This window comes from Momordica charantia (assembly GCF_013281855.1).
Source record: "Momordica charantia cultivar OHB3-1 chromosome 9 unlocalized genomic scaffold, Mcharantia_2.0 BLBB01000009.1, whole genome shotgun sequence".
Taxonomy (NCBI): Eukaryota; Viridiplantae; Streptophyta; class Magnoliopsida; order Cucurbitales; family Cucurbitaceae; genus Momordica; species Momordica charantia.
The window spans coordinates 4,381,052-4,405,704 of NW_028275167.1; the positions used below are offsets into that span (position 1 = coordinate 4,381,052).

Genomic DNA, 24,653 nt, shown 5'->3' on the forward strand with positions numbered 1-24,653 from the left:
GCTCCTAACTTGAATGCGGCTTCTTGAGGGGCTTTAGTTTTGTTTCCTATAAGGGACGAGCTCGAAGAAACGAAACTAACCTATAATAGCAGTTTATAGGCAGCGAGTTCTTTGTATATAAAGGTAACACTCTTCTTCTATCAATGAAATTGAAAGAAAGATAAAAGTCTAGTGCTTTTTATATGAATTGAAACTTGCTGCATGATTTTTGATACACATGAAATCTAATTTGTCAAATTCAACCTGTTATCTATTAATTTTTAGTGGCATATCAATTGTCAATACATATCCAAATATGTTGGTGCACCACCTTTGTACAAACAATTTTTCACGCGTATTGAATATTATTTTATTTTTATGGAAGGAATCTATTTATATATATTTTTTAATATAATAAGAGTAAAATTGAAAATCTTATAGGATTAAACACCAAATGAAGAGTTACTCGAAAGAATAGGGGCCATTTGATGTATTTAGTCTATTTTATTTTTCTTGAATTTTGTATAAAATAATAATTTGGTTTTCGTCTCAATGACATACTTTAAAAAAAAAATTTAATAATAACCTAAAATAAAATTTTATCAAGAGTTTTAGGCTAAAAAAAGTATTTAATAATTTAAAAGTTAGAACATAACCATTTTTATTCTACAAGAAAAAAAACCATAACCATTTAAAAGTTACTACAAATTATTGAAGTAAAGATAAAAATTGATAGATCAAAATAAAATTTTAATTTTAATTATTTCAAAAAGAAATATAATTTAAATTTAATTACTACTATAACATAAAAACAAAATTGGTATGGCCTAGTATTGTGGAAATTTGTTAGAAGGATGCGATGGATTGAAATTGAACAAAACAAAACCCATTAATTGAATGACATTGGACACACACACCTAAGGTGAGATCTTTAAAAATAAATAAAACAAATTAAAAGAGTATATATTTTTTCTCCGTAATTTTCATAATTGTTTGTATGCTTTTTAGTTCAACTTCAAAAATATCTATTTGGTTAATTATTTTTTTGAAATTTGATCATTTTGATCTTTTTGGATGTCAAAACTTTGCTAACTTTAACCGTCTGTTATTGCTCAGATGTCTTGAATGTTGCAAATGGTGTTCGTGACTTTCTCCTTCTCGACCCGACGAAAGAGATATGAATTCTATTCAGGGGCCAAACTCATACTTTGTATTCTCTAGAGGGATTTGAATCCAACATTATAGTTCATAGTCACATGCTCTAATCCTCTTAGTGAATATTTACTCATAATCCACTGAAGTCGCATTGCCGGCAAAAGTACAGGTTCCTTCGACTGCAGAAAAGGAAAAATCTTATTGATTGCGTCTTTCTCTAGACTTCCGAAAAAAAAACATGAAAAATAAGCTCAAATAGTACAGCCCACCATTTTTTCGAGGAGACAGTCTGTTCTTGCTTAGGTGCCTTGCAGTCGACGAAAGAAGTTTTCTAGTCCATGATATTTTGAAAATCTTTATTTTTTAATTTGAAAATTGAGGATTTTTCTTCTTTTTAAGGGACAAAATTATTCTAGGAAATAAAGCTTGAATTATTTCTTTAATTGAATACTAAAAGTATTGGTATCTCCAAAGTCATGGTCAAATTATCTTCATTTACTTTTTAAATATGTTACTATTTAAATATAAATGTGAGAATTTGGATACGTGCGACGTTTAAAGCAGATTAGTATCGTCTTGAATATTTGACCAATCAATTTAATTTTATACTTAATTAATTGTTTTTTTCTTAAGAATGATTAATTGTTTATTTTATATCATTCTTTTGGCAGAATAATTAATTGTTTATTAGATTGTACGATTTGATGCAAAAAAAAACAACGTTTTGTGGATTGACGTACAGGTAACTACATGGATGACGTGAAGCCTTTTTGGATAAAGTTCCCAGAGACAGAATGACAAAATTGACCCCACAACTAAAACATGTTTTAATTAAAATCTCCTTTTTTTTTTCTTTTGTCATTTATAAAAAGGAAAAAGAACCAACTTTACTTTTACCTTAAGGTTTAGAGAAACTAGTCTAATATATTGTTACGAAATTAGAAAATATGTTTTGATATAAGATAGTTGTATTGTGTTCGCAATATTTAATAATTTTGTGTCAATTTAAGATTACTTTATGATACGAGTTTAATAAAATTTATTGACGAAAAATACTAATTAAATATTTTATCTAAGATTAAATAATTTTAAAATTTGACCTTAACAAAAAGTTCATATGTCATCAAATATGGTTTTTGACCTCATTTGTTGAGAGAAGTGTAAAATTAAAAAAAAGTTATCTCGGTACTAAACATGTTGTCTCGGACTATAGTAGGTTAAAACATTAATAATTTATAAAACTATTGTAAATAAAATAAAATGGTGAAAAAAAAGAAAAAGGAAAAAGAAGTGGATAATGCAAAGGGGAACTGCGGTTGTCCTACGTGTCGTACATATCAACGGCCCACATATTTTCTTTAATCGGTGGGCTATAACCACTCCAACGGTTATTTCTTCTAGATATTTCTTATTTTTCCTTTTTCCTCAACTTCTAAATATATAGTTCCAAAATTTAGTATAGTTTTTAGTAGGAAAAAATTAGTACTAAAAATTTATTTTATTTAGAAGATAAAAAAATTAAATGAAAATTTTATCTGCCATAAATTTTTTTAGAGAGGGTGAGGATTCATTTTTCTTTTCCTTCTTTTTACAACATACGAGGGTGGGAATCGAATTCGCAACCTCTTAACTTTTGACATGTTTCTTGTGATTTCTTTTAGAATGGAACCACAAATTTACGAATTTTTCATTTTCTTATTATCATTGTCATCCATATTTGATGTTAGAAATTAAGAATTAAAGCGCAGTCACGCCCACTAAAAATATATTTCTCCTAAAAACTAGAAAACATAATTTAACTGATTATTAATTTTATTTTATATCGATTTTATATTCCGATTTCCTGGCAACAGAAAATATTTATGAACAGCTAATTAGCAAATTGCACTAAACTCAGCCGCGTTTGAAGGGAATGGCCAACTAATCAATTTTGACCAAATAAAAAGTCAGCGCCCTTGCATTTGCCAACTCCAGTACAGACCTAAGATTGCTTAGGATTTCCTCTCTATATATATATTAAAGTTTTTTTTTTTTAATACAGCAAGTAGGACGGGTGATTCGACCACATAGAAGATTCTTTTTTATCAATAGCTACGTAAACAGATATTACATTTTGCCCTTGTTGATTGAGGATCGTATTTGTGGTTTCTACATTTTTACCGGTCTGCTTGTCCTTGATAATTAATTATCGCTGTCCACGTTCGTTAGGAATTATCAAATCAGTAGCATCATGTTTGAAGAGACTCATAAACAGAATGTCTTAAAATAATACGGGACGTGAAATTCAATTAACCGAGATTCAGAAGCTGAAATTTAACCTTGTCATCCATAGGTTTAACCATTGCATTTATAACACGACCTCAATAAGCCTCGCTTACTAGTATTTGAACAATTCTTCCACTTGCTTTTACGGAACCTCCTCCATCCTGTATCAACCAACCATTAGTACCCTTTTCAAATTGTACTAATTCACCTACCATTCACACAGCAAGGATAGTTCAAGAATATAATAGATGCCTTCACTTGCTATACATTTTTAATTAAATAATGGATGTAACACATAAAACTAGAAAAGGTAACCAATTCCAACATAACTTAATTTCAAGCATCTATTATGATATTAAGATCCATGGTTATATATTCCCTTCATAATTATAACTAAAAAGAAAAAAAAATGTTAAAATAATACTTCTAATCCCTGTACTTTTAATTGTGGTTGTTTTATTCTTCATATCCGGAAAACATTCATTTTTTTGTCAATGTATTTTTAAAACGCGACCATTTTAGTCCAAATTTATACCTAAAAAAAATCCTTTAATAATAAAGTCATGATAACATTTCAAAAAATATTAATGTCGTATTAAAATTATGATAAAAATAAAATAAAGAAATTTAAACAATCACTTTTTAAAACTAACATATCAACATGAAACATTTTGAAATTACATGAATTAAAAGAAATTAAAATGAAAAAAATACACGATTAAAATAGTATTTAAGGAAAAAAAAAGAGAATAAAGGTATAAGCGGATAACTGACGCAAAGTTGTATATTTTTTGGAAATAAATATTGAGAAACCATCAACGAGTCAAACGTTTTTGCTTTACTTTTCTCTTGGGCATTAAGTCAAGGCGCACGCGGATTCCTTCTGAAACTTCATCCTCCTCCTCTTCTTCTTCTTCATATATAAATCTTCTTTAAACTCCATAGTTACACTCAAATCAAAACAACCCACAAACACCAAAATCGAAACCCCTTTTGAATTCTGCAAATTCCTGCCCCCTCAAATGGTGCTTTTGCTACAAACCTTCAACAAGCTCTGTTCCAAGCTCGACAACCACCACCACCACCACCATCACCGCCGCCATGGATCTCAAGCTTCATCTGCTGCCTCTCATCTCCAGGCCTTCGAGTCCGACGTGTCGTCTTGCCTCATTCAATTTTCGGCCTCGAGCTCCGATTCCCGATTGCTGTCGTTCCCATGGCTTCTCCAGCTTCTCCAGACTCTGCCCATCGTTCACCAGGCGTTTACGAAATTGGCCGTGAATTTGGAGCATCCCGTCGGACAATGGCCGCCCGATTTGGTCGATGGGTATCTCAATTACACCCTTAATTTGCTTGATCTTCTAAATTCTGTCAGTTTCTCGCTCTCCCAATTGGGGCAATCTCGGCTTCTTCTTTCCCACGCTCTGGGCCTAATTCAGAGCTCCCCTTCCATGGCGGTGGAGCGTATGAAACCCATCGTGCCGAAGAAGAATTTCAGAGAATTTGAAATCAAAGCAGCCGTGAGAGATCGGAGAAAGGGCTGCTCCGGCGAAGATTGGGCGATCGAGAGAGCTCTGGTGACAATGGAGGGAATCGGGTATTGGGTCTGTGGGATTGTGCTTTCCGGTTGCGAGGGAGATTCCACGGCGTATTTGGCGGCGAGAAAGTCCGCCGCCGGTGTGGCGATTTCTTCGTTTAAGTCGTTGGATTCGGTTGTCCTTGAGGCGGTTTCCGGGAAGGGGAGTGTGCCGGAGGAAGTCGAGGAACTCAACGAGGCGGCGGCGCTGGTCGCCGCCGATTTGGTAAATGGGAGGAGCGGCAGCGGCGGAGCGGCGGAGGAAATGAGGAGGAGATCGGAGAGATTGGAGAAGGAGGTGGAGAGATTGAGGAAGGAGGTGGACGGAAGATTCTCGGAGGTTCTGGACGGAAGAAGCCGATTACTTGATGTTTTCAGAGAGGGAAAACATTGAATTTGAGATTTATTATGGTTTTATTTTTTTTTAATTTATCATGATCGTGTATGTAATGTCAAATTGGAATTTTTTGTTTGTAATTTGGTCGCAATTGTATATAATATTATATAGACACAACAAAACTGTTTGTATCAATATGTACTGAAAGTAAAAAATAAAAAAGGAATATATATATGTTTTAGTACAACATGTGAAAAAAGACTTAAACTTAGTACAACATGCGAGGTACGGAGACTCAAACTTACGACACGTTCTAGTCGAATATAAGTGATTTAATCCATTGAATCAGATTCAAGGTGACAAAACGAAGATATTAGTACTTAGAAGGACATTCCACATTTTCTAAAGTCTTAGATTAAATTTTCAAATTTAGCACGAATGGTGACAATTTGGAAAGAATGAGTTCAAATTATGGTGTTAACTAAATCAAGCGTAGAATCAGACAATTTTGAAGGGCATGTAAACTATCCCAATGTCAAAATTCACTCGAATAAGGTGAACTGCAATGTATATGCATAACGCTAATCATAACTCGTCCATGTGAGTATAGTTCAAAAATTATAGCATCTATTTCTTCCAGTTCAAATTCTCATCCGTGCTTTTGTTGTACTGAAAAAAATCATAGCTTAGCTACCTTCCCTTCGTTATAGTTAGTGAACCCTCTAATTAAACTTTTAAAAATCTTACACAACAGATTCTAATAAAAAAGAAGGGAAAGGCAATTTTAGAGACAAAATATAGAAATAGACAAATTCTTCCCAAATAGTATGAAAAGCCTCAAAGATCCAATTCCAGGCAGCATCCTATAGAATACTCAATATCCTGTACGTGTGGCTCAAGTTTACTTGAATGTGATGCAAAAACTTCTGACAGAAGAGAGAAGTAAAACAGAAACCACAAAGAAAATGACATTGTCATAATCAATTAAGGATTTGGTTTAATAACCACAGTGATTCCATATGTTTCTGTGTTGCTACAACAATTGTATCTCTCCACCTTACACTCAGGGTTTCCCCCTCCATTATTGCTAATTTCCACATGTAAAATAGCCAGCCCAATTATGTCTATCAATTCTCCTGCTTTTTAGTTTTTACAGGCTACAACATCATTTTACAACAATGCATTTGCATATTCAAGCTTGTAAATATGGATGATTGATGATGATGATACAACAAGGTAGGTAAGGTAAGGTACCTTCTTCATTCCTATAACACATCTGTGCTCAATGGGTACGTGGCTATGTTAGTAAGTTCCGAATCGTCCATCTTTTCACACACGTATATGAAGTGAGAATCTGGGTCTTCCATCACAAAACTCGGTGACAGCAAGCCCTTGTCGGTCAGAGGTACGGGTTCCAGATACGTCTTCTCTTGTGTGCTACAGTCTCCTGGTTCTGTCCCTTGGAATCCTGGCCTTGCTGTAGAAAGTAAAGAATGAGCAGTGGGAAGTATATTTCCATTTTCCATATTCAGTCAAAATTGAAATTAAGTTAAGAACAAAAATATATCTCCTAAGCCCATTAATAGCACAGGATAACATAAACTATCTTGTAAGTTGTAACATATAATTTTCAGTAGATCACAGAAATAAAATTTAAGCAAGAGTAGACCAAAACAAGAAGTGTTGACAGTTATGAATGAACATGTTTCAGTATTTAACAACGTGAAACAACCATGCTGAATTTAACGCTTCGGAAGAAGTTCATCCTTCTATATTGTCAGTTTATAAATCATCAAGTTTTACACAGCTAGAGAACATGTTCGCAATGGTACACTCAGGTCAACAGAGTTTTATTGGGGGAGGGGCGACTGTTAAGTGATGCTTTGAATTAGTTTCCTACTTTAAAGGAGGCTTTTTTTGTGGTAATTGCATTCGCAATTCATGTTCAGAGCTTTAAACAGTACAAATATATTGTCAGACTACTATTATTCAGAAATCAGAAGTTGTCTCCATTCAACTAGGAGGTTGCCAATGCACACCCTAAGAAGGTTAATATCAATTATAGACCAGAAAATGAGAAGGAACAGTTCAGTGAGAGGATGATAATGAACTCACGTATTATATACAATGATATCTTCCAATTGTATGAAGGTCGCGTCAAATAGGGCATCCTTACTTTCGGGTCACCGTAAGTTATCTGCAAACGACAAAAATAAATTTCAATTATTTTACTGCAAACAGAAAATTTTAAAAATAAAGCCCCGACGAGAAATTAATCACGTATGGTTTTACCAGTAAATAGATTCCTCCAGGTTTGAGAAGCCTATAGGGGTAATAGCCATAGATTAGTCATGGAATGTATAAACAAAATAACAGAATTTCCCAAAGAAACAAGTCAATTGATCTTCTGAAGTTCATAAAGTCCACAACCTACTCACTTCTCCCAGCATTTGAGAAGCGCTAATTGGAGCATCAGTGCCACACTATGTACACGCAATTAAAAAAATTAGAACATGGTAAGAAATAACTAATAGCGTGCATGAGAAAAATGGAAAACTCACATACCATCAATGAATCAAGTGTCCCTAAATCAAAAACCAAGAGGCCATGACCAAAGAAAGGTGGCACCAGCATTGAAATATCAACACAAAGAACAAACTTCAGTATCTATTGAATACTGGAAACCTCAACAGGGTGTACAATGAAGATAAAGAGGCCAGACCTTTATCAATGACGGCTCCAAATTTCTCGTCAGGGAAAAAGCTCATGTCCCTAACATCCATTTGCATGTCTATACAGATTTGTCAAGGAAACTTATAGGAGTCAGAAATTGAAGTGGAAAACTAAGAACCGATCTTATTTTAGCTCAAAGGGAATGCAAGGACGACAACCTTTTGAGAGGGCCAACTCTCTTCAACACTTTATCCAAAGTATTATAACCACTAAATTCTAACAAACTCAATAATTATGACTGATATATCGATACTAACAATCCTAGCAGAAACTTACACAAACAACTTGAGTGCTAATTTAACAAAGATGCAAGCCTCAAAGGATACATTTTAACTGGGGGACGAACTGATACTTTCTTTTCATTATGTCGATTGCCACTGAAGAAATGTCAACATTCACTATGTCTTCATACCCATCCTTGACCATATCCTCTGACATAACTACACATACGGAAGATGTCACGGTTAAAATTGATGTTCTATAAAGTAGCAGACAACAATTAGGTTACATTAATGTGTCAAAGCTATAAATTGCACCACAACGGTTATCTATTTTCACAGTTTCTTTTCCATTATGTAGATTTATCATCAAACAATGAAGTGTTTATCACTTCCAAATGATTTCAGTACAAACATGAGCATATTTTCAGAAACAATGAAACCCAGAAATTCCAAATAAAAATAGATTACAGCCTCGTTGACCACTAACTAGAACCCTCTCTCTGCTATAAATTCTGCCTTCCCATTAGTTCGAGATTTGATTCTCTCAAGCCAATTTAAGTGAGAATTCGGGACCGGATTAACCCCCAAAAGTTGAATCCTAAAACCCAGTATTGATGTTCATTTCCTCAAACACGTAATTCTCACCCAAGTGAGTCCAAATAGTTGACTATGAATATTCTTGCTTTCTCTCTTTCTCTTCAGGAGTTTCTCAGTGAAAAATTCTAAAATTCTTCCTCGATTCAATCTTCTCGTCGGCTAAACAGCCGAAATCGAGTCTCTCAATCCAATAAACTAAAAAATACATCAAATATCCATTTATGACGACGAATAAAAACAGAACGCATCGAAAATTCATTCCAACTTCCAACGCCTCATCGAGAACTATTCCAATTCCAAAACAAAACAAAACTGAAGAAGGTACAGAGAAGGTGAAATAGAGGGAAATTACCAGCATTACCACAGCCAACCATAAGGACGGAGGCGGAAGTGCTGATGAACTTACGAACAAAGGGACGTAGAGCAGTATAACGCTGGTACCAGTCAAAGGAACCGGCCTCCTGCAGGTAACGAGCGTCCCAGTAGACAGCATCGCCATAGTTGTAGGTGTTGCAGCTCGACACGTCCCGGTACATGTCTACTCCTACGGCCGCCTCCGCCGGAAAATTTCGCAGCGCCGCGAAGACGATGTGAGCTCAGGTACGCCGGCGTTGGTTGAGGCGGCGGTTGGGAGGTGGGGTTCCGGCGAACTGGTAAAAGGATTTCGTTGTGTTAGAAAGAGAGAGAGGAACAGGGAAATCGGTTGAAGGCTGGTCTGGATGGGAATGGGAGCGCGTGGGGATTGGCGCGTGAGACGAAAGAGAGGTCCAGAAGTAATTTTCAAAATGAATATTCCAGAGAGTTCATTGTTTATTTAAATATAGAGATTAATATTATCGAAATATTCGACGACGAAATATTTTTATTTTCTTTTTTTGAAAAATTTTAATTTTTATCTATTAATTTACCGGAATTTATCAATTTTTACCCTTTTAACTTCTGACTTTACCACCATGAATTTGGACCAGTATTACATTCTATATTTTACACTTGAATAGTTATTGCAAGTTTACCTTCTCATAAACCTTTTTATTTAAAAAATTACACGCGTATTTATGGAATTATGAAACATGTTTGGTACAAAATTGATAATATATAAGAGAAAGACGACACTAGAACCGTTTTTTCTTCTTTGAAATTCATGAATTTTTATAGAATTTGTTAAAGGATCTATGTCGTGCATTTCTTTAGTACAATAATGTGAATTAATGATGATTTGACCCTATAATCTTTTGGTCGGAATATATATCTTAAATACGTTTAAAATGGCTATTTATTCTATTTAATTTTGTACAAAGCTTTATTTTTATTGAAATTAGTGAATTATTAAAAATTGATCCAAAAGTATATGATTTGATTAAAAGTTTAGGAAAAAATTCAAGTTGAATTGTAAAAGTTTGATTTTCCTCCTTTTTTTTTATACTGTTTTTAGTCAAAATATAAAAGTTAATCTAATAATTGAGGAATGAGGATTATTTTGTCAAACGAAAAAAGAATGAAAATAATTTTGGTGGTTAAATTTTGGTAAGTAATCAATGGGGTTGCGTAAGGGACGGTTTTTTTTGTTCAGTAACTAATTGGTTGGTTGGTTGTTTTTTTTTCTTTTAAGAAAAAATAGTTGGTTGAACCAAAATAAATAAAGTTAACCTACAGAAAATGAAATTTATACATTTTTTTTTCTTTTTCAATTCTCTCATTGGGTGTGGAAATTGGAAATCTACTTCCAACCTCAAGTGACCAATGAACAGAGAGAACTAAATTTCGATATATTTTAGAAAAAGAAAGATATTTAAGCACTTTTAAAAGAAAAGGGGTATGCAAATCTATGGATTATATAAATATATTAAAACTATTTTTGAAACAGAGGTATAATTTTAATTATATACAAATTATAAGATGCGTTTTATAAGCCTAAATTATCAATTTATTCCAACTTTTGAACATCTTATCTATTTTTAGTCTTTTAAGTTTTAAAAAAATTGTTCATGTCTTTGTATTTTGAATCATACCTCTATTTAATTATTACATATCATTAACACTACGATGGAATATTAACATTAAAATCTCATAACCTATCTAACATATAGGTTACAATTTCAAGAATAAAATTGAAATTCTTTTTTTTTTTTTTGACATCGTAAAATTGAAACTTTTTAAACTTTATATAAACCAAGATGCATGTGATGCTCAAAATTCATCAACTAAATTTGTAATTATCTATATTGATGAGTAATAAACCAAGAGTCAACTCGAGCTTAAAGTCAAAGCGAGCATAGTTCAACGATAATTAACATATATATCAAATCAAAAGGTTGTGAGTTCGATCCCCCATCCCCACATGTGTACTAAAAAAAAACTCCAGCTTAATAGTTGTAAAATATTAATATTTTAGTTAAATCACGAGTTTCGTCTTTAAACTTCTAGTGTTATATCTAATGAGAGTTTGTATTTGAAAAAGTTTATAGTAGGTTCATTAACTTTTAATATTGTATCAATCTAGTATATCTATATACTTATAAAAAAATTTCAAAACTTCAAATTCTTAGGTCATTAAATCAACTCAAATATCGGTTTAAGGATGAGTTTGACATATCTTTTAGTTAAGCAGTTTGCTTTAACAATAATCTCTCAAATCTCTTGCACGCTTAAACTAAAGTCACTTTTTAGATATAGCCTCTCAATGCTTATTCGGAGGGAGTTAAGCAATATTTTTTTTGAATATTTTTTTATTTATTACGATCATTGTAGTTTTTTTTAAAAAGCCCATGCAAAATTAGTAATTCTTCCAAAATTGATTATAGAAAAAATATTTTTATTTAAAAAGTTTTTTTTTTCAAAAGTTATCTCAGTATAATATTTAGTGAGACGATGTTAACCTTTTTTCTAATACAACAAAAGGGGTATGAAAGATTTGAACACCTCAAAGGAATAAATTATATATTTATATCGTTAAGTTATACTGATCATGTTGATTGGACAAAATTTAGACATAAAATTAAAAGTTCAAACGACTCTCACGTAGTAAGTGTAGCGATTTATTAGTAGCAAGCAATTAAAGTTGGTAATTTAACATTATGTTCAAGAAGCCAACATGAGCTTGACGATAATTAACATCTCAAGAGAGAGAAAAAGGAATTCACAGTCTTAAAAGAATTGATGGCACACTTTCAAAAAATTTCCTACTTTAATATTTCTTTTTTCAAATAAATAACGGATGAGATAAGGGCGAAGTTAGTAATTTTCAAAGATACGAGGAAAACATAACTCCAAGCTATCTATCTTCGACCACAAATGCTGTATAAAAAATTCAGAAGAATTATAAAGTGGGCACCGCCAAGCAGCCGTACTGTGTTCTTCGTACACTTCCACGTCCACCTCAATCGTCTTCCATGGCAGTCTCCTCCGTCCACACGTGTGCTCCATCCGCCGCCATTGTTGTCCTTTTAACCCAACCACCATTAACACTGAGATACACAACCGACACCTTCCTCTACTGCTCTGCCTCGATTAAGAGCCAAGACGACAGATAATGGAAGAAGAAACCGTCACAGATCACAAGGAAGCGGAAACAGACAACCAAAGCGAGAGAGACGCAAGAAAGGAGCAAGAGAGGGAGGAGCATCCACTTCCATTAATGGCGCTCAATCACGTCTCCAGAGTCTGCAGAAGCGTCAAGGACTCCGTCGATTTCTACACCAAGGCCCTAGGGTTCGTCCTAATCGAGAGGCCGCAGAGCTTCGATTTCGAGGGGGCTTGGTTGTTCAACTACGGCGTCGGGATTCACCTGATGCAATCCAATGAGGAACAAGACGATGGACTTCGGAACGATCAGGATCAGGATCTCGATCCCTTGGACAATCACATCTCGTTTCAGGTTAATTTTTCAAAATCGTCGGGAAATTTTCGGTACTCTCGATTTAGCTAGGGTTTTCTTTTTACTGGTTCTGAAATTGAACTGCGGCAGTGCGAAGACATGGAGGCGATGGAGGAGAAATTGAAGGAATTGGGAGTGAAATACATGAGGAGGACATTGGAAGAGGAGAAGGGAGAATCGATCGAGCAGCTGTTCTTCAACGATCCCGACGGATTCATGATCGAGATCTGCAATTGCGAGAATCTGAAGGTGGTTCCGGTGGGTTCCTCCGGCAAGATCAGGCTTCCGACCGGCCGCCATAACCCGCCATTGGAATCCAACCAACACAAATAGAATAGATCCACAAATAATTTCAGGGGAAGATGAAAATTGAAACTGAAGAAATCTAAAACAGTTCCACCTCCAAATGCAACAAATATGTTGTATTTATATTATTTATTACACCTTAGTTTAAGATTTTAGGCTAAATTGCTAAATTAACCATTGACCTAACGCTGATTAGGCCAACTTTTGACTGTAATGTATTTTTGTTTCTTAATTAAAAGGTACATGTAGGTCTCTGTAATTTTATTTTATTTTTCCATTTTAGTCTACTGTACTTTTAATTGTCCGTTTTTGTTGTCATATTTTTTTTTTTAAAAAAAAAAAAGTGATTGTAATGATTTCAATTTGTGAAATTTTAACTTAAATAGTTTTTTGGGGTAAAATCTCATTTAAAATTGACATAAATCGAATTAAATGCAATATAAATGAAAATCAACAAAAGTAGCTCAGCATGTACTTGAGATTGATCCTGCTTGTACTTGAGAAAAAAAAATGAGATAGTGATTAAATCATTTTTCATTTTTACAAACAAGAAAAAGAACGAGAACCCTATTCGAAGAGAATATTTTGCAGTGGAAGGCAAGCATAAAACAAGCAACAAACCAGAGAGGATTCGTAAGGCTAAGCAAGCAATCACATTACATAGGACAATGGGGGATAGTTGTCAGTCAAGATTTGATTGGTAAAGTTCTGAAGAAAGAACTTATCTGATCAAAAAGTGAAGATCTGGATCCATACAATCGCACAGAAACAGACTTCTTTGATCCTTCTCTTACATATTCCAAATCCTTAACAATGTTGTTGTGTTCCTCTCCCATGTTGTCTGGTTCCCCCACAAGAGGCAATTCTACTGAACCCTCTGTCTCTAAGTTTCTGATCCACCCACGTACTAAAAAGTTCACCACCTGTTAAATAACATGCTACGTTTTCAGTTTTCTTACACCCAGAAACTGAAAATGGAACTTAAATCAGCCAAACCCACAAATTCATCACATGAGCTTCTAGATCAAACATTCGATGTTCGTAAGGACTCGGGATTAAAAGTAGAGGTACCTTAATGTTTTCACATAATGATTTATGATGTTGCATAAGGTTTAGTTGAGAGGCTTTCTAAGGCCTTGCCATTTGGCTGTTTTAGATCATATCATTATTAACGAATTAATTTAGCTGTCGAGCTGTTCTTTCAAGTTTAGTCTAGAGCTAATTGAATCTTCATTGCATGCCAAAAAACATTCGAGTAGGATGATATCTTGTGAAGTGTTAGACTATTAGGCCAATAAACTTTTTTTCGTCTCAAGATATTTAATCCTAAGGCAATTCGAATCTAACATAATCCTTAGGGTTGAAATTACATGGATGGCAAGGTTTTATTTTTGTGAATTAGAGTTCATATATCCAAAGGGTTTCTAATTTTAATTCATTAGGGTTTTCATATCGGAAAGTAAAGACACTAACGATAAGGGTAGATCAGTAAAAGAAATCAGCAGAGGATGTGGATTTTGGATTTTAGAATCCATTTTGTATTTGATTGAGAAATGAATCTAGAGAACAGCAAAAGTATACCTCAGGAACTTCATCATGAGGACAATGGCCTGCAGGGCTGATTTCGTAATATGGAGCCTCTGGCACTCGCTTTTTCACCTCATGCCCCCAAATTGGTCTCACCCATGGGTCTTCTTTCCCATACATGAGACAAACCGGCACTGAATTCAAATGGCATCTACACAAATAGAAACAAACAAATTTAAGTCAAAAACAGAACAGGGCAAGAGATTGAGTCTTAGAATCAAAATTATTTCCTACCTTGATAAAGCTTCCCAGAATGATAGTTGTCCCTGAGGGGCAAACATGATTGATGCAAATGATGCAGCTGCAGCTGGATGCTGTGTTGTTTCCACAATACGACAAAATACGTCATCGACATTTGTCGTGTGATCTGCATAGACTTGCCTGAGTATGTCTCCTATACTTTCGGGGTCACTAATCTTCTGCCAACTGAAATCGGACAGAAGGTAAAGAAGAGAATGGAAACAAAGAAAAGATTCATAAAGACTTCGTTGAATGGTTAATGAAAAGCTTACACGAATTTCGTGAGCTTTCTCACGCTATCTGGCAACGGAAACCTTCCACTCCAAGGAAATATTTTTGCTAAGTTTGGAGATCTTACGGGATTAGGAAGGAATCCCCAGAATGGAGTTGCATTTAGCAATGTAACGCCCTTTACTAATTGAGGATTGAATGCTGCAAAGTACAATGCAACAAACCCTCCAAGGGAATTGCCCACAATGTAGACTGGTTCACCAATGACCTGCAAGGCCCATTTAAGACGTCAAATTCCTACTCAAAGCAAGTACATCATTCTCTATTTTATTCCTTGGAACGGGAAAAAACATGAAGGAAAATGAATGATTCTTTTGGATACCTGTTCGATGAAATAGCGGACTTGATCGTGCCATAAATCAATGGAGTAAACAAGCTCAGATGCCCATGGTTCAGTCTCATCTCCAAAACCCCAAGCAGAATCTTTCCCATCTGATTTATCTCTATGCTTAGAATGTGAAGTAGGATCTTCAACTGGTAATGACATGCCCTGTCCAAGAAAATCTATGGCCCATACTCTGTAATCACGTCCCAAATCTTTCAGTTGCTTCTCATAATGGAACGAACCAACCCCAAAACCAGGAAGAAAAAGTACTGGTGGAGAGTTAACATTTTCAGATCCAGCTTGTGCATAGTGCACACTAAGTTTTGGTTTCCATTCCCAGAAGCAACTACTGATTGGAGCACTGGATTCACCATTAGATTCATCGGGCAAACCGGGAATCTGAACTTTACTCGCTGATTCACTGCTTTCCGATATACTTATCGAATCTTCTTCTCCATCAATGACATAGCCACTGTAGCTTCTGCAAAGAACCTTTGGTTGAGAGCTTTCATGGGGATGCTTTGACAAGAAACCTTTGCAATGGTAGGAAGTTTTTAACAGAACTTGCTCTACAATAGAAGAACCCCAAAATCTGCTTCTGGTTTTGATTCTGGCGCACACAATTCTGCGCTTCCTCAAGCCAGAGAGGTTCACACAACTTGAATTCAAGCTTTTTCTAACACAATTAGTCCTTACAAGTACAAGATCCCTGCATAGTGCTGAGTTATAAGACACAACTTCCATGCCTAGAAAATTGTTCTGCAATAATAAGCCAAAGAAAACTGATTAAACAACAAATTATGTTCAAGCCAGAGGAGAATCGTTTTCAATTGTTTTTTAGAACAAAAACTAAGTGATATTTCATCTTGTTCTTCCTATGAAAATCATGAACGAGCGAATCAAAATTCTGTAAAACTGTTTTGAAACAAAAACTCAAAACTATTTTGAAAACCCTCTCAAACCAGCTCTAAGGTCCCCATTTTAGTTTGTTTTCCAGAACGTTTAAAGTTGTGCATCCCAAAAAGTCATGAACTAGTGAATCATAATTTCAAGAAAACAACAATCCTAACATTTATAAGCAACCAAATCATAATTCTTTAAAACGATTATGAAAACGAAAATACAAAGCATTTAAAGAACACTCTCAAGCAAGCTCTAATATCCCCCATCTTCCAAATGAAAATTTCAACCTCAATCCAAAAGCAATATAGATACTCAATTAATGAAGAATAAGAAAACCCTCTTCACTCCACATAAAGTCAGTAGACAGAGAGATTTTACAGAATTCCTCAGGATCAACTCTTAGCAGTATTGGTCCAATTTTACAGACTAATCGACTATTAATCACAGCTAAAAAGAAAACCCAACAGCAGAAAACGAACTCAAATCTATGAAATTGAAGAACTGATAATGCTTCTTTCGTTATACCTCTACTTAGCCGAGGGAAATCGCATGGGTTCTCGTGGCGTTTGGTTTCAGTCGTGGTCTTCTCCGAGTTTCCGGGAGATTCTATCGAAGCAAACAGAGCTATGAATTTGATGCTTAGACGCTTCCCCTTCCTTTCAGGCCCAGGCAAATAATCAATCGAACTTCGATTGTTACAGACTTATAATTGGGATTTTCAAAGAATTAGACGAGAAAAGAAATTTATTTATTCTTAATTTTATTTTTTATGATAAAGAAAAAGGCCATATTTCGCATATTTTTCAATAATTTGACTTTGTTGTGAGAACAGCGACAGATATTGAAACTTCCGTTCCGTAATGGGTTTGTATGCGATGAAAATTGGAAATTGGTCGGAGTTGTTTGAACGATTGTTATTAATAAGAAAATTACAAACGGGGAAATTATTAGGAAAATATCCGGGTTTAAATTTTCTTCCCCTGCAAAAATTGAAAGCTATATTTTTTTAAATACATCTTTTTCTTTGTTGGGGAGTTTATAATTATTTTTATCCGGGTAATTTGAGATTTAACAAACAAAAGTCTAATTGATTTGGACGTATATAAATACTCCTTAAAATAAATTCGTACATCGAATATGTGGTACTTTCACAACGAAGTTCCACATCTAACTGAAGTTAAATCATTTATTATTTAAGATTTCAAAGAGTTTATAGTTTTTTTAATATTATTTATATAAAGAGATTGGATAATATCGTTATTCGTAGTCTAATCAAATAGAGTTTTTTTTTTTAAATTCTCGACACGAATTGAAACTCTACTTTTCAACAAACATATAGAATATAATTTTATTACTCTTGACAACAATATATTCAATATTACAGTTTACAAGATGAAGCAGCTATCGAAGATTAACAAAACAAAAAAGAAAGAAAAAGAATTGCCTAACATCTGCCCTCAGCAATTTTGTGGATCAACATTAAAAACTAAAAACAAAACACTGTGATTTATAGATTTAAAAAAGAAAAAGGGTTTTTGAAGAATGAAGCTAAAAAGGTGCAGTTGGCAGCTTGTGATTGGCCAAGAAATGCCTAACCAACTGAAGAGCTTGCTTTGGAGCATGTGCTGGAACCTCATGGCCAGCCCCTCTGACTGTCACAAACATTAGCCCTTCATAGTCTATTGTCCACCCTCCGACCTGTAAATGTTTCCAAACTATACTATAAAAAAAAAATCTATGTACTGGTTGATCTTTATATTTGGTTTATTTTGATACATGTAATTTCAACTTTGGTTTATTTTAGTACTCCTACTTTCAAAAGGTTCAATTTGGTCTCTATTTATAAAATTTTAACACAAATTTTATTCATAATGGAAATTTTTAATGCAAATTCAGGACTATATTCTAAGAAATTTAATAAGTGGAGTGTCATGCTAAAATTATGATTCGAGATAAAAATTAAAATAAATTGATCAAAATGGTCAAGACCAAAATTAACGTTTTGAAAGATGACAATATGAACCATGATTAGAAGTATCTACCATGTTATTTTTATTTTATCTAATTTGTCTATAGTTTCCTGTCCTACTTATTGTCAAATCACCCCTTATTAGTTTTATGAGTGGATTGTGTCAATACTTGTGAAGATTTATTAGAATAAAAGAAATTATATTATTGACAAAGCTACTTGAAATTGATAAATTAAAGTACAAACCCAAGTTTAAAATAGACAAAAAGAAGAATACCTGCTGGTGACTGTACCAAGGAGTCCAATCTTGTTTAATCTTTAACCCAAGCTTTCTCAAAGTCAATCTAGTTGAAGTCACTGGGACTCTTCCATCAGCATCCCCACTGCCATTTAAATACTTAAATTAGTAATGTACTAATTCTCTCTTTTTCAAGCAAATTATCAACTGAATTAAAATCAATAATTTTTAAAGAAAATCTATATTGTTGAAATTTAGGCGGTTTTGAAAGTTTCATTTACCTAAAAACCCATATGCGAAGGCCACCCTCCACGAGCTTTCTAATTATGGGGAGTATTGAAGATGGTGCGTCCTTCCAGAATGTAATGTTGTCACTGGAATAAACCACGAATGGTTGAATAAAGGACATTCAATTATCAAAAGGAATAAAAAAAAATTCCTACAAGTCCAACTCAAATTGTTTTGGATTGTGTTCTTGATAAGAGTTTGAATAAGTTGTACTAATCCCGGGAGGCCCGCTATGCCAAAAGCGAGAGAAACCCCATCCCTCTCTTTCCTTTTTTCGCCCCCATGTCGCCACACGGGAGGGACATGGGGACGTAAAAAAGGGGATCCTATCAACTTGTTCCGACCTAGGATAATAAGCTCATGAGCTTAGTCTTACTTCACCGTCGAGAAACGAAAGACCATCACAAGGGTTTTATGTACAAAGAACAGGCAAACCCTTATGGGTTGTATCCGAAGACATGGATCCCAACCACCCAAGTAAAGAACTGTTACAAATAATGAAGAAACTAATAGATTTAGATAGAAAGCAACATAAAATAAACCAAATTTGATACCCGAATACTCGGTTTGGAACTTTTTGAAATAAATAAAGGAGTGATTGGTTTCCATTATCTTGTCATAAATTTTTGTTACAACTATTTTACATCGATCTCAATAGTCAATAGTCTTTGTCTTGTAGTCCAACAATACATTGGTGGAACTTCAATCTTTCAAAGAATTCGAACCGTTGAAATTTTGGTCGATGGTATATAATTTAACCACTAGTCTGCAAATTCGAGCACAACTCACACCATCCCAATTGTTCTTTTAACTACATATCAATGTGCATCAAACAAAATTGACACAGGCATCAAAGTATAACCAACTTGCATAATTCTGTTCTTAGACTATATCCAAAACTTCTCCATATCTTTACTTAAATGCTCAAGATTCTTCTGAGAAGAATATCTTTCAAATCAATACCTCAATCATATAATTTAAGTGATGAATCATATAAATGGTTATAAGGAGTAACAGCAGCAGCAGATTGTGTAATCTCAAAAATGAGATGTGAATAGGGTTTCGATACCTGCAATGTTTCCAAGGATATGGAATTTTAGTGACATTGGCGTGCAAAGCCTTCTGAACATCCGGTCTATTAAGATACTCCTCGGTATAATCCGATGAACAAGGATCGTATCCGAGCGGCCTCTTGTGCCATCCTTCCTGCACAAACTCATCTCCGATCGGCAATCGCCTTCCAGTTTCCAAAGATTCAAATCACAAAAATGTGTTAAATCAGAAACACTCACATATTTGGCCAACGCCTGAGGCTCGACGCCTTCGACTGCGAACCGCCGCTGCCTCCTTCTGCCGCCGCCTCCGCTGCTAGAATTCGTCACAACGCACATCGGAGAGTACAGACTGTACATGTCGATTAGATCGTACACCGCGTAATACTTGCCAAGAGAATCGTCGCAGGCGTTGGACGGAATCGGATTGCTGAAATTGCAATCTCTCAGTATGTCTCCGTACACCTTATCGGATATTACGGCGTGATCCCAGGCGTACTCGATCATCCCGCGCTGGTCAGTTTCGTCGTCGAGCAAGGCGTTGCCGATCTGCGAAACGCCGAATCGTCAGAAGATGAACATAGAGAGAATTTCGAGTAATTGCTACAGAGGACGGGATTAATTACCATGAAGCCTTTGAAATTTATGCGGTGTTTCTTCGCGATTTTCTTGTTCTTATCGAAAATGACCTCTGAAAGTTGCGGGACGTAGTGGCCTGAAGAGGAGGAGGAAGAAGACGAAGATTAACAGTTAATTACAGAGAGAAACTCGAATTTAGGATCAATTTGAAGAAATAGAGAGATTCCGGTACCTGCATAGCTCTCGCCGGCGATGTAAAAATCATGGGATTTGAATTGGGGAAATCGCCGGAACCAGTTGACTAGAAAGATGTACGAATCCTTGGCTAACGACACATTTTTATGATTAGTTCTACTAGATGAAAATGAAAAAAGAAAAACAAATTAAGGATTCAAAAGTTAAAAGAAGAAAATAGAAAAATTAATAATTCAACCATAAATAAATATTCATAAACTACAATTATATTTTAATCAACTTAAATAAAATAATTGTACCTGTGATTGTATCGCCGAGTCTTTCGATATCTTTACTAGTGTTGGAGTAGGAGAATCCAACTCCAACCGGTGATTCCAAGAACAGTAGGTTCGCCGCTGAATCAACCAAAATTTATTATTATTGTCATTATTTTCACTGGTACGCCTCCCTTAAAAATTGTTATAATAGAAACTTTTTAATGGTAAAATTAAAATTAAGTATTTTTAATACAATAGATATGGAATGAGAGTTTGAATTTGCCGTTTTCACAGTTGAGCTGAAATTGAAATAAATAGAGTAATACAAATATATCCCAATCTTATGGGTTGTTTTAACATTTGAGATTTTTCAATTTTACTAAATATTTTAATTTTCAAATGGTTTTTTTAAAATAAGTTGCTAGCATAAATTTTCAAAAATAATAAAAAATAAATGACAGGAGGTTAATTGAAAATTTTTAAATGCTGTGGTAAAATTGAAACCAACTACGTACCAGAATAATACTTTCCATAATTTGGCCAATTATTATTATTATAAAAAAAAAAACTAAAACAAAATAAAAGCTTTTTTTTTTCTTTTAAATGATGAAATTACCTCTGTTCCAAGTGTATGGGTTGAACTTGAGTTTTGGTTGGTCTCCTTTCTGGGGGTAGAATGGTCCCAATTCCTCGGCTGCCCCGTACCCGACTGATGAGCATCCGGGTCCTGATTATTATTTTAAATATCCATTACTCACTACACCATTTATATCTAATATAATCACAAATAAATTATGCAATTTTTAATTAATACTTTATTTTTATATATTCATGGATTTACTTAAGACCTTGCTTCAGATAAAAATAAAGAGCATCAGAAAGTAGATAAAAGTTTTTAAATATTTCTTACCAACTTTGGTTTAATTGAGTTTCCAATTTATTTAATTGTCATGAAATCCATCGAAATGAAAATTAAATGGTATTAGCTCATCTGTCAATTTTACAAAATCAAAAGCCTTTCTGTTTAAATATGGTTTTCAAATCAAAACTTTTATTCTCATTTTATTTGTTTTTTTATAGTTTAAATATTTTATTTCAATTATTTGAATAAAAATATATTTTGTTGTTTCAAAAGAAAAAACTAAATAAATATTATATTTTGACATATATATATATATATATATATATTTTAATGTTTAGCAAATTTAAGAATATGAACTAAAAAATTCAAATTTAAGAACAGGGATCGAAAGTACGATAAATGATAATTTTACAACGAAATATTTATAAAAGTTTGTAAATCAAAACCAAGCATCAAAATTGTGGAGACTGAATTGAAAATAAAAGACTAAGTTAAAGAACCAAAATAAAATTGAAATTGAAATATAAGATAAAAGTGATTATTCTTCATTTTTAATTTTATCCTCTATACAATACAATATAATATAAAGAAAAATCAAAATACAATGTACGTGAGAATAGTCATTAGAAAATGTTTGGTTCGTAGATATACAATATAATAAATTGAGTTCATGAAATTTAAATATAAAAATTGCATTCCAAGAGATATCTTGTTCTCAAGGTCAAGTGTTCCCATTTTAGTGTTAGTTTTCAAAATTTTCAAATTCTCCTTATTCATTTTCTAAATATTTGAAACTCAATTTTTATTTTACAACAACATGTAATGTAAAGTAGAGATTTGAAGAATATTACTATTTAACCAATTGACCATCCAACATTGTTGCTATTGTATAAAACTTTGTCATGAATACCAAAAAAAAAAAATTAAATAAATAAATAAGAGTAAAATGATGGTGACACATTTATCCATTTTTCGAGGAAAAAAATTCAACTATTAATTTTTTTAGTATGATAGTAGTAGAGGTATTCGAACTTGTGACATTTTGGCACATAATTCAAGATGTCAATTATTGCTGAACTAAGGTTGGCACCTCATGTAATCTCTTATCTAAAAAGGAATATGATATAATAGTAAACATCAATGCGTGAAAAAATTCCAAACTTTTAAGAAATTTAGTAATGTTTTCCCTCGTTGTAAATTGTTACACTATAATCTCTCACATGATTATGTGTTTCGAAAGATGTATTCAACTATCATAGATAATTATGGGACGAATAACAAGATAATAAAATAGGAATTAAAAAAAATTACATATATATATATGAACAATTAGAGTTGCATTAAAATGTGAGTTGAGTTTTGTACCTCCGTTGAGCCAAAGAAGGAGAGGCTTTTGTTGGGGATCGCCAATGGCCTCAAAGAACCAATAAAACAGTGCTCTTCCATGACTCTCATTCACCGTAACATACCCTGCATATTGCTTGAATTTCACCGCCGGCTGGCCCGGCAGCCCGACCACCCGATCCGCTTCTTGCCGGGCCACTTCGTCGTGACCGAGAGCGAGAGCGTCGAGAAAAAAGAGGAGGAGGAGAAGAAAATAAAAGGAATTAATGGTAGACGCCATTTTGAAAATCTCTGATTCTGTTTCTCTGAGGACTGTGGGTTTAAATAGGGAGGGAGAGAAGAGAAATTTTCTTTTTTCTTTTTCTTTTTATTTTTGGTGTTAATGGCGACGTTATGTTTATGCGTTGAAGGAGAAAAGGGAGGAGGAGGAGGATTCGCTTTTTGGAATCATGCGTGAGACTGCAGATACTGCTGCTTTCTTTCTCTTTTTTCTTCCTTATAAATTAGCCATTAGGGGTATTTTCGTTATTTTGGTTTGAATGTTGAAATTTATTTTCCTCCAAACCATCCACTCAAGCTACTTAAGCTATGTTCGGATACTTTTATGGTTGGGATTTAATCCTTATAATGTATTAGGGGTATTTTGGTCATTTTTTTACTTGAAGTATGAAGTTATTTTTTTTAGTTTGACAATTGCATCATCAAACCGTCAACTTGAACTATGCTCAGATCGACAATTGCAAATTATATTTTGGTCATTTTTAGTTCGTGGTTGAAATTTAGTTTTTTTTCTCAACAATTACAAGATGAGAATTAAATCAACTCTAACCATGCCCAGATTGATTTGATTGTTGAGATTTAGTCACTGTAATATAGATAAGTTGTTTCTTCGACACAAGATAACATAAAATGAAACGATTTGAAAAGATTAAATAATATTTTAAAAAATATAGTCAAATAGAACTAAGTTAGTCCAAGTAAACTTTTCGCCTTTTCATATATGAAAGTAATTTTACCCATAAAATTGAGTCGAGTAAATAAAGAATCTAAACATTTTGAGAGACAAAAATAATTTTTTAAATTAATTATCCGTCTTCAATTTCTTCTCGTCTTTTTCTTTCTTATTTAATGTTGAATATTTTTTAGTACAAGACTAGAGCGTTAATCTACCCTCTTTTGTAAAAAAAGCATAGGACAGGATTTGAAATCATATTTAGGAGACTCTTTAATTAAATAATAAAACTTAAGAAATTTGTAACCATATTTGACTTGATTTTCTTTGGTACAGGTTTTAATTAGATTGTAGCTTACCATAATCAGATACCAATTTCAATTTTTTTTAAAATTAATCTATAAATAGTAAAACAGTTATTATAAAAAAAGATGTATCTGTAGGTAAAAAGAATCTCTTTATTTAGCAAAATGCTTTCTAAAAACGTCAGAAAAGTCATTGTCATGGCAGAAAAAAAAAATGGAAATT

The 24,653-nt window shown here is 33.7% G+C and overlaps 5 protein-coding genes across 6 annotated transcripts; 2 read left to right on the forward strand and 3 right to left on the reverse strand.

Moving 5' to 3' along the window:
• The first annotated feature begins 4,421 nt into the window (after positions 1-4,421).
• On the forward strand, positions 4,422-5,369 carry LOC111021599 (uncharacterized). Its single transcript, XM_022298615.1, has one exon. It carries the CDS (start codon positions 4,422-4,424, stop codon positions 5,367-5,369), a length of 948 nt encoding a protein of 315 aa, XP_022154307.1.
• Positions 5,370-6,255: 886 nt separating this feature from the next.
• On the reverse strand, positions 6,256-9,629 carry LOC111022250 (S-adenosyl-L-methionine-dependent methyltransferases superfamily protein). The gene is made up of 8 exons (XM_022299423.2): positions 9,216-9,629; positions 8,372-8,485; positions 8,035-8,103; positions 7,878-7,897; positions 7,743-7,795; positions 7,605-7,635; positions 7,428-7,509; positions 6,256-6,789 (listed from the first exon to the last, which is right to left on the reverse strand). The coding sequence occupies exons 1-8, from the start codon at positions 9,397-9,399 to the stop codon at positions 6,578-6,580; spliced, it is 765 nt and encodes a 254-aa protein (XP_022155115.1). The 5' UTR covers positions 9,400-9,629; the 3' UTR covers positions 6,256-6,577.
• A 2,587-nt stretch (positions 9,630-12,216) lies between these two features.
• GLYI8 (Lactoylglutathione lyase / glyoxalase I family protein) lies at positions 12,217-13,070 on the forward strand. The gene is made up of 2 exons (XM_022294290.2): positions 12,217-12,737; positions 12,828-13,070. Exons 1-2 carry the CDS (start codon positions 12,393-12,395, stop codon positions 13,068-13,070), a joined length of 588 nt encoding a protein of 195 aa, XP_022149982.1. The 5' UTR covers positions 12,217-12,392.
• A 607-nt stretch (positions 13,071-13,677) lies between these two features.
• Positions 13,678-17,091, reverse strand: PPH (pheophytinase). 2 transcript variants are annotated; one of them, XM_022294267.2, is made up of 6 exons: positions 16,915-17,091; positions 15,484-16,245; positions 15,143-15,369; positions 14,865-15,056; positions 14,625-14,781; positions 13,678-13,966 (listed from the first exon to the last, which is right to left on the reverse strand). In XM_022294267.2, the coding sequence occupies exons 2-6, from the start codon at positions 16,228-16,230 to the stop codon at positions 13,730-13,732; spliced, it is 1,560 nt and encodes a 519-aa protein (XP_022149959.1). In that variant the 5' UTR covers positions 16,231-16,245; positions 16,915-17,091; the 3' UTR covers positions 13,678-13,729. The 2 variants fall into 2 exon arrangements, with proteins under 2 accessions (XP_022149959.1, XP_022149967.1); XM_022294275.2 differs by lacking the exon at positions 16,915-17,091 and adding an exon at positions 16,768-16,907.
• A 619-nt stretch (positions 17,092-17,710) lies between these two features.
• On the reverse strand, positions 17,711-23,560 carry LOC111014585 (serine carboxypeptidase-like 34). The gene is made up of 10 exons (XM_022289381.2): positions 23,195-23,560; positions 21,584-21,694; positions 21,010-21,105; positions 20,748-20,840; positions 20,563-20,651; positions 20,177-20,485; positions 19,954-20,090; positions 18,878-18,970; positions 18,636-18,741; positions 17,711-18,087 (listed from the first exon to the last, which is right to left on the reverse strand). The coding sequence occupies exons 1-10, from the start codon at positions 23,451-23,453 to the stop codon at positions 17,938-17,940; spliced, it is 1,443 nt and encodes a 480-aa protein (XP_022145073.1). The 5' UTR covers positions 23,454-23,560; the 3' UTR covers positions 17,711-17,937.
• Positions 23,561-24,653: the final 1,093 nt, after the last annotated feature.